Genomic DNA, 9,882 nt, shown 5'->3' with positions numbered 1-9,882 from the left:
GTTAGACTGCATTGCACAGCAGTGTCCTCAGCCTACCTGCTTCTCTTTAGCACAGCCCAATTAAAAATACAGTAAATGGACCTAGGTAAAGATGCTGCTTTGTTTCGGTGAGGCTTGCTTGAAGCTTTAGGCTTGCAGATGGCGGAGTGTCTTGGCTCACTGATCCCTTAAACTCCATTTAAGGGATGATACAAAAGCCCTTCAGGTAATGTTTCTGTGCTCCCTACCCCTTTTAAAATGCAGTGTTGTGCAAGTCTTCAAGAACATAGAGGTTTTCTTTTCTAGAAAAGTTTCCTTTCTACAGGCATTGATTTGATACAGAACTAATTGCTAGCGTCCAAAGGCTGGGTTGTTTTCCAGCAGTAGGACCAGGTTGAACTGCATCAGTTAAGAGGTGCGTCCACATTAGGGACTAGGACTAAAACTGATTCAAATCCTAGTGCAGTCCACAGTGGCAAGTCACCAGAATCCTTACGAGCTGGGCGACGTGTGTACCTTTGACTTTGGACCGTTTTAGTTGGAACAGCTGCAAATAGATTTGTGTGCAACCCTTGTCTTCAAAGAAGGCTTAAAAGAATCCGAGTTTGGTGCACAGTCTAGTTAATCTACCGTTGTAACTAACAATTTCAACATTTCAGACATAAAGTATCGACCTTAAAAGATTTTTCTTACATAGCTGATGGCTTGATACCTTTTAAACACTAATGCCGAGGGTATAATCTCTCTGAATAGTATAATAGCTTTATATTTAAGGTAGATTGGGGATAAAATTTTGTGTTTTCATGTGAACTATGAATACCAGTAAGGTATTCAGGCAGGAATTACCTTATCGTACCTTTGAGGGCACTTATCAAATAATTTTTATGGGAAAGTTAATACATTGAGACAGAGTGAATGGAAAGCTGATCAGGATGCTAAAGCATATCCCAGCGTTGCATTGCTTTTGCTGTCTGCAGATATGCGGCATGGGTTGATTCATTTAGCACATCATCTAAAATCATGTAGCGTTCAATAGCGATTAAAATTATATGAAATTGTGTGTAAGAGATTTCTTCATGTTAGCTTTGAAGGATCCTTGCAGAAGTAGTTCTCATAGGCACAGCACAACTCCACTGGCTGCAGGTGTTACGCTTCATAGACACCAACCCTGCACCAGCAGCCAGAGGACTTGCTTAGGATTTAATTTCACACTTGTGTATCTGAGTATAATATTGGTCCCCTTCTCTTCTAATCGTGTATCTGCAAGTCTCAGGCCATATATTATGGTGTTCATTACTCGTCTGCCATCAGCACTGGCACGACATATCACACAAAACCTTGCAGGGCAGGGGCTTCCACTGTCCCTTCTCTTCCTATATTCCACCCCACCCCTCTTATTTTGGCTGCTCCATTTTGAGCCTTCTTGGAGCATGTTACTGTCCCTCCTAGTGTTCCAATTTCCACTTTCCCAACGTTTCCAAAGTTCCCAGAAGAGGAGCCTCCCCGTGTTTGCTCCGTGCTGGACCAACCCATCTAATTGCTGGCTTTTCTCCAGCATCCAATTCTGCAGGAGTGGAGCTGCTCTCTGTTCTTGAGCTGGTAACTGTCTCCCAGCTGAAAAAGACTTGTGGAAACCTGTAGTGATTGGTGCTAATGAAACTTAACTTTCTTAAATATTTTTCTCCAAAACTTGTTCAGATGTTAGAAACGCTGGAAGATGTCAGCTGAGGTTTGAGTCACTTACTTGCATATACAGCTTCTGAAACTGTGGTATTGGAGCATTTTACAAAAATGAAGACATGTACTCTTAATGGCCGGAGCTGAACAAAATACTTTAGCTGTATATATTTTCAGTGAAAGAGGCAGATTCAGCAACACTGAGATGCCTGTTAAATTTTCATTGGTGGTGTCAAGCTGTTTTGGTCAGGAGGTACATCCCCAGCCCACCCCAAAATCCAGAAAAAGTAATGATTCTTCCTGAACCATAAGATGATTTTATATCTGAAACACTTTCTTTTTTGAAATAACTTAATTTGAATGCTTTGGTTCTTCCAAACTTTTATCTGAAAAGTTGCTGTATGCTCTGTTCTGTCTCTTACACCTCTTCAGTATGAAGGAGTCAGCCGACCCCAGCTGATGCCAGAGAACAAAAGCACCACGCGATACAGTCTGTGGTTTCCTGATGACTTTACCAGTATAAGATATTGTCCACAAGAGCTAGTTGTTCCCACACTGTCGTCTTGGAGCATTTGTGTGGCCCCATGCCGAACTGCATGGCCATACTGTGAGCAGGCTGGGGAACTGGGCCAGCTTAGGGACGGAGGTGGTGTCATGATTTTTGATAGAGGCAGACTGCTACCTGCCCAGTTCGCAGCATGGATGGAGATCTTGACCTATCATCCTTTCCCAGAGTTTCTGCAGCTATCCAGTAAACATCTATCTTCTCTAAATTGCTAATGACTACTGAATTATTGCACGTTTGTAAGCGGACTATTGACATTAATGTTGGGCTGCCTAACAGTGATGCAGGATTTTATTTAGAACAGGGTGTTCCAATTTCTTTCTTTTTCAGTCCCACAGAAGATATTTAGCAGTATAACCAGCAAGTTCCTTCCCACAGTTCTCCTGACAAATCCTTGAGCTTTCCTCTTCTTTTGTAACGTCCTTATTGGTGAAAATAAATTTGTGTACAGCATGGTTCTTCACCATTTAAAAGTATAGATGAATGTACAAATCTATTAAGTGTCTATGCAGAAAACCAAAACTGCATATTTTCACAGGAATGTCAGGTTTTTAATTGCATAAATAAGATGCTGACTGAAGCAAATGTTCAATTTCACATTAAAGTTAGGCATTCATAAAGGCTTGGATTTGCATAATTTAATTTTCTGCACAGAGGATACTGAAAATCAATGGTATGATTCAGAGCCATACCGTGGTTGCCATGCGGCTTTTTGATGGTTCAAGCTAGGAGTACAAAGAGTTTTACAACTTCAGATGTTTTGCACTGACTCTGAGCCTTTTTTCCTTCAACAATATAGATTATTTAGACATAGTTTCTTCTGATGGTAAGGCACGCAGAAGGGCTCACTGAGCAGATACCTGCAGGAGTACCTTACTCCTTGGAGGAGGCAGGGTGAAATCTTCCTTCTGCTTGCAGGAATCAGTTTTTCTGGATGACAAAACCCCCACAACCATTTGCCTCCTTTGTGTAGAAGATGCTCAGAAGAAAGCTGCTGTTGTCTTTTTAATTTTGTAATAAGGAGGGACTTCAGGTGTATTTCTCAGCACGTGGGGTTTTTTTTAAGTGAATAATGGGGTAGCCTTTTCAGCCATCCACCTAGGTTATTTCTATGTTTTCTTCCTTGGTATTTTCATGGTCTCTGATCTTTGCTCAGGCTTTTTTCCTTCTTTTTTTTTTCTTTTTTTTTTTTTTTTTTTTTTTTTTTTTTTTTTTTTTTTTTTTTTTTTTTTTTTTTTTTTTTTTTGCCTGTTGCCTCCCAGTGAGGTAGACACATTAAGGTAAATCAGAAGAGGAAAATAAGGTATGTGACATAGTGTTGCCTACAAATCCTGGTAGCATGATGTATTCCAGCATTTCTAGTTTGCAGCCTGGAGTGAATTAGCATTTAGAAAGTTGCCAAGAAATCTGGAAAACTCATTCAAATCAGAGGCTCATAATAAATTGCACAATTAGTACCTTTGCTCACACAAGAGAAAATTTGGCAGGGGCAAACCTGTAATGCCTTTCCTGAGATGCATGACTTTTCCTACCACTTCAGGATTCCAAAATCTGCAAAAACTATGATCCACATCGCAGAGTGAAGGTTGTCTGTGGAGCTATTTAGCATATGTGGATAGCCCTCGGACACGGCATCCTCTGCTACTGTAGTACAAAGGGGGTGTCACCCAGAAGCTTTTCTGAAGGAAATTCTGAGTTACTGGTGCTTGATGTTCAATGAAGTCCTGTTACAAGCTTCGTTTCAGCGCAGCTGTAATTGGCCTGGGAACAGAAGGGAATGCAGTGCTTGGTGACTGCATATGGGTAGCAGTGCTTTACATGATTTTCTGAAGTTTTAATTTGAATTATTCAGCTAGTTTCTTACTGATCAAATCAGTGGGTCGGGATCAGTTGGGCTTAAACTTCCTTAAGCCAGTTGGTGCATACTTGTTCTTCACATTCCATGTCTGTGGATCTAAGGGTTTTTTTGTCTGTGTGTGATATAGCACAAAAGTTTTTGGCTGTGGTGCTCTGAGAAAGGTCGACGAATTTATTGCAGACTTTTTGCTGGCATTTGTGAATTCACACACCTCCACTTGGGTTCGGTCAGATGCATAGAAACCATAACTAAAATTTGCACATAAAAATCCCAGGCAACCCACGTCCTCATGGAAGCTATACATTCCTTTACAAGAAAAAAAAATAAAAAATATGTTGTTTGAGGTATAAAAGAAGAATGCTGGGATGCAATGTAGGGTGCATTCTTTTCTGTTTTGGTTGATGAATTTAGTTCCTTCTAGCCTGAGAAGTTTTACAAAGATCTCTTTATTACTGGTCTCTTACGTCGTAAGGCATCTTTACTGCATGCAGGGTATTCTGTGTGACATTGGTAGCCTTCTTCTGGCTAGAAGGCAGTGCTACGCATCTGCCTTGCTTGGCTGAATCGCATGAGGGGTTGTTACCTGAGCTTTGCTTGTGTTGAGGCTGTTGCCCAGTGTGCCGTGGGCGCTGGTCTGCAGGCTGTACAGGGAGGAGGAGATTCATTCAGTCCTCAGTGAAACTGTTCTGTGCAGGATTTTCAGATGTGGTTTAAAATAGCTGCAGTTAGGCTGACCAGGATAACACTGTACTGACATATTCCAGACACTTGCATCTGTATTCTTTTATGGATCTTAATAATTTTTTGTCTAATTATAATTAGTAGTTTTGTAGTCACAAACAAAATAAGCTATCTTTTGGGTCTAGACAGAGAAGGTTTGGTCATATGTCATGGCTCATACTTGTTTGCTTGTGTGTATCAGAATTTCCTTATGGAAATTACTGGAGTTATGCAGACACGTGCCAGATCAGAATAATGGCTTCTGCGAATCATCTTTGGAGGGTGGGTGTTCATGGGTGAGGAACATGCGTGTTAATTTTTTTTTAAGTAGTGCCAAGTTTGTAGTCTTTGCTTAGCACGGATTTAAGCTTCACAGTGTAAACTCCAGGGAGTAAATACAACTTTCCTAACGATTCCTGCTTCTTCTCTTTCCAGCTCTGACTGAAGGTTATGTTGGCTCTCTGCATGAAAACAGACATGGTAGTTCTGTGCAGGTACGGAGGCGAAAGGCTTCGGGGGATCCTTACTGGGCATACTCAGGTGAGTTGATTTCTTCAGGGGAATGAAACATGAAATATCTCAACAATCAAATTGTTTACTTGCTTTTTGTTACTTCTACACTCAGAAATAGTTTAAGTTATTATTACAGTCTATTTTCTTTTGCTGATTTCCTTGCAAACTCCCTCTACACACATCCTCTCCTTTCTTACATTCTTGTCATTTATCTTCAGGATTTGCCTTACTACTCTGCACCTTCTCTCAGTCTTCTTTTAGTTTCTTAACACACCCTTAAAAAGGCACATTCCCACAAACCGTTCTTTCCTCTCCCTGTCCAAATGTCCCTGTACATTCCCAAGCTCACCATTTGCTTATCCTGTTAAGCCTTCTAGGAAGTCTGGAAGCATCCATAGATACATCCAGATAAAAAAAAAAAAAAAAAAAAAAAAAAAAACCACCCTAGAAATTTTACAATTATTTCTTTGTGTGCATGTTTTTTTGCGATAGTGTATAATACTGACAATGAGACCTGTCAGTGCAGCATCACACCAGGATGCGTGATGCTGAAAAGGTAGGATATTGGGAGGGTATTTTATTGTTTGTCCCACTTCTATAAGCCTTATGGAAAACCTGATGTGTCTGCACAATTTTGAAATGCCACAAATCAAAATATACTTCAGAATGATGTCTTTGATGTATGGTTTGACGGTTGGTTCAAGTCTAGAAAATTCCAGGTCTGTATTTGTTGTTAAAAAAGAAACCCAACAACTTGAAATCATGTTAGCAGCTATGTTAACTCTATGGGAAGATGTCTAATACCTGGAAAGTTTTTATGAAGATTTCAAGCATCATAATGAACTTGTGCGTGCTTTTTTGGAAGATAGGAGATGCATTTCAAACATTTGGTGCTTGTCCAAGAGGACTGTTGTGCAGGCCTAGTTTTAGCTGAAGTAAAAATATTACTTTCTAAGAAGTCTGAATACTGAGGCAAATGTTATTTTGACTGCCAACTCCTCTCTTTTATACGGACCATAAATTTCATTGGAAATGAATGATTATAGGTAAGCTTAGAGGTTTTTTCCATTAATACACAAAATAACAGATGTCACAAGCTTTCTCTATTAGATCTCAAAATATAAGCGATCTCATTTGCAAATGAGGTCATGCAAGTAAAATAAATCTAAACATTTCAGTAATGTAGGACAAATGACCACTTCTTGCTACACTTGGAGATTATCAAATGGACAAATATTGCCACAAGATATACTTTCATATTGCAGCTTAAAATAACTTTTTTAGATTTTTAAGGCCCAAACCCATGAAGAGTAGAAATAAGAAGCAAACAGAGGAAAAAAAATGTACGCTGGAATGAATGGCCTGTTCCTATCTGCTGTCTTGTGTAAAATATTACAAGTTAAGTGCCACTTGGCAGGTTTATTTTGTTTGTGTTACTGAAAAATGTAGTTGGAATATTCATTGCAGATAGTTAAATGAAAATGTTTTAAAAAAAGTAAAACACTACTGGAATTATTCTATTGCCATATGGGTCAAAACTCATTGCATGAGTTACTGGACTTTTAAAAACAGGATTGGTTAAAAAAAAAAAAGGGGGGAAGGGGGAAAGGCCCCCCTGCCCCAAACTACCACCCCCCTCCCAGACAAAGCAACAAAAGACCACAAACCCACCACACACTAGTTTATAGAGAGTCTTCCTAATTCTATTTTTGTGAAGGTGGCGTTCTCCCTTTATGAGTAGTATCGCTTGTTCACCCCTCCAAAAAAGCTTTTACCACCCACGAATCCTTTTAGATTTATGTCAAAATAAAATGTATAGTCCTGATGTGTAATTATACCTTACCTTTTGGGGTTTTGCATCCTTTTGTCTATTGATAAATCTCCTGCTTCTATGAGGAAAATAACCAATCTGTTTTTCAGAGAACAGATAGTGACTTCTAGCTGTCAATCACATGCCATTCTACCTGATTAGCGCCATCTAATTAGAATCTTTTTGTCACTACTGCTGATAAAAAGGGTAAATTAGGAGTTGGAAAAGGTGGAAATGATATATCTACCTGCACTTTTTGAGAAACCAGAAGAGGATATAATACTGTTTTCTCAGGATGCTTTGTCAGGCTACTGTTTGAACAGGGTGACTTGAAATGCCATTCCAGGGGAATGTGGTGTGGGACTAAGTATTCCAGCTGCATAACAGGAGTCTTCACCAAAGGTTTCGTGATATGGAATAGAGGTGTGACCCAACAGCCTAGGTACTGCATGTCCCGGCTGTACGGGTTATGCTCCTACTGCATTTGAGCAAGCCCATCCTGGAAGTGAATGGAGATCTGGTGTCCTCCTGAGCCATGTTGTGGTCTCTGCCTACAAGGAGCAGCAGCTCTGCCCTGCCAAGCCCCGCAGCAAGTGCCCGTGCATCTGCATGAGAGCAGGAGGGGCAGGGCCATGTGCGGAGTGTGAATGGCGAGCAAGGATTTGGGTTGTTTCTGAGAGGGAAAAGGCAAAGGCAAGTTAGAGACTTGGGAAAAACTTGGTTATTTCTAGAGGAATTTTCCAGGGTTGTTGCTATGTCCTGCAGGAGGCTCAGTATTGCCAGCATCTCCCTGAGAAAGGGAGGAAATTAAGATGAGCAGGGTGGGGAAAGGAGCCTGTGCTCTGTTAGGAATTGGATGTTTCTGCAGGCTGCTACTTTGTCATGGCTTTTCATATGTGGGAGTTTCTCTTTCCTCCCCTCGTTTGGTTCCTTCCAGCTCCATGTGGGATTTTCAGCCAGTTCAGCCTCTCTTATCTGATGGTTTTTGTCCATATTTGCTCACTGAGGGGGCCAGAGGTAATGAAAATACCTAGTTCCTATGTTTAGGTTGAAGATGGGAATAAATGGTGGGTGGCAGAGCCCAGATGCCAGACAGATGTTTGTTTCTAACCGAGCACAGTGATGATGATCATCATGTTATCTGTTTCTTTCTCCTTTAGCATTCCCCAGAATATTTCCCAGGAACCCGGAGCAGGGATTGGCCAAGCAGTTTATGTATTAACCACGTTTGTCCTGTGGGAAGGGTTTTGGACATGACTAGGAAGTTTACAGCAAATGAGCCTACAGAGAGTGGGAACTTTACTCTGCAGTAAGCAATTAGTCTGTGTCAGTGGTTTCCAAGGTCTTTTACAGACGCTATCTGGTAAGCTGCTTCCCTTCCCTATCCTCAAATGGCTAGGCCAGCTCCCCTCCAGTTGGTTGTACAACATCTGCTGGCCCAGCCCCAGCAATTATGGGCAGGGAAGAAAGTTACGCTAGACTGTGTGCAGGTAGATTTGAAGTTTCTTTAAAGGGAATTTGCCAACTGGAGTAAGGAAGACCAGGACAGCTTCTGCCAGCCATCAGTGGACAGCCATCTGTTGAACCCCAGTATTGACCAACGTGCCCATGTCTCTGCTGGGCCTACATTAGGCTGGACTATGGCTTTATATTGATTTTGATTGAGCTATACTGATTTATAGCAGCAGAGGCTGCTTTGCATTTATGGCTGAGCCTGCCCAATTGCAAAGATTTTGTATTTTGGGGCTTAAGAGGTCTGTAATAAATCCTGAGGTGGGATTGGAGAGGTCTGGAAGCAGCCAGGCAGTTATGGTTTTCCTGCCTGGGGGTGGAAAAAGGGCACAACCATACTGCAGAGAGCCCTCACGTCTTCATCTTCCACAGGATATATCTGTTCTATACTGTGCTTATAGAGTAATTCCTCTTAACCTGTAGGAAACATTACTGCTGCTCCATGCTCTTGTGGAGGGTGAGCAGTCAAGGAGCTGGTTTAAACCCTGGAGATCAGCAATTTTCCTGGTTTCATGAGCTATGGGATTCCCATGTGCTACCTAGTAACATTGCTCCTTTCAGGCAGAAGTGTTTAGAGAGGATAAACTTCAATTACTGATCAGGAGTCAGACAACCCTTGGGTCTGTAATGTTTGTCTAAGGCACCTGCGTACCTAAATGTCCCTGCAAGGTTTGTGACCTCCAGTGCCTTGTGCAGGTGCTGCACGTGCCCTGGACAGAGCTGTGGATCTTGCACCACAGAGCCCTTGCTTCACTGTCTGATTGTAAAGGAAAAGGGTTTTAAGCCTTATAAAATGTTGTCTACAGACACAATTCTGACTATAACATTTATTCCAGTTCAGAAATAAAACTCGCAGAAATAAAGACTAGATAATTAAATGAAGAAGGCCCGTTTTAAATGGAGTCTGTCAAAAAGGCAGAAGGAAACACAATCAGCCTTTCAGAAGAAACTTCGTTAAGCCTATGCTAGCAGCTCTTTAAACCAAATTCAGTAGTGAGCAGACACTGAAAACAGAAGACTAACTTGTCTTTAAATAGGAACTACAAGACTGAACAGAGACTGAGATCTCCTAGATGTTCTTTTTAGGATTTTTCAGGAAGCTCAAACTACATTTCTCGGGGGATTTCTCTGCACGTGTGTATCCATGTATGTTTTGGCAAAGTATTTATTCCATGATTGTGTCTTACAGCTTGCCAAAGACTTCCTAAATTGCGACTGGCCATGTTACTTGCAGTGTAGCCGGGAAGT

General features: G+C 41.2%; 1 protein-coding gene across 1 annotated transcript in view; it reads left to right on the top strand.

Annotated features, from left to right (window-relative positions):
* Positions 1-9,882, top strand: part of PTPRG (protein tyrosine phosphatase receptor type G) — a 413,949-nt gene that overhangs the window by 87,686 nt on the left and 316,381 nt on the right. The window contains 1 exon segment of the mRNA XM_035903838.1: positions 5,235-5,339. Coding sequence (XP_035759731.1) covers positions 5,235-5,339 — 105 coding nt within the window.

The sequence above is a fragment of the Egretta garzetta genome, unplaced genomic scaffold (genome assembly GCF_000687185.1).
Source record: "Egretta garzetta isolate BGI_Z169 unplaced genomic scaffold, ASM68718v1 scaffold91, whole genome shotgun sequence".
Taxonomy (NCBI): Eukaryota; Metazoa; Chordata; class Aves; order Pelecaniformes; family Ardeidae; genus Egretta; species Egretta garzetta.
This window is presented reverse-complemented; position numbering and strand designations above follow the sequence as displayed.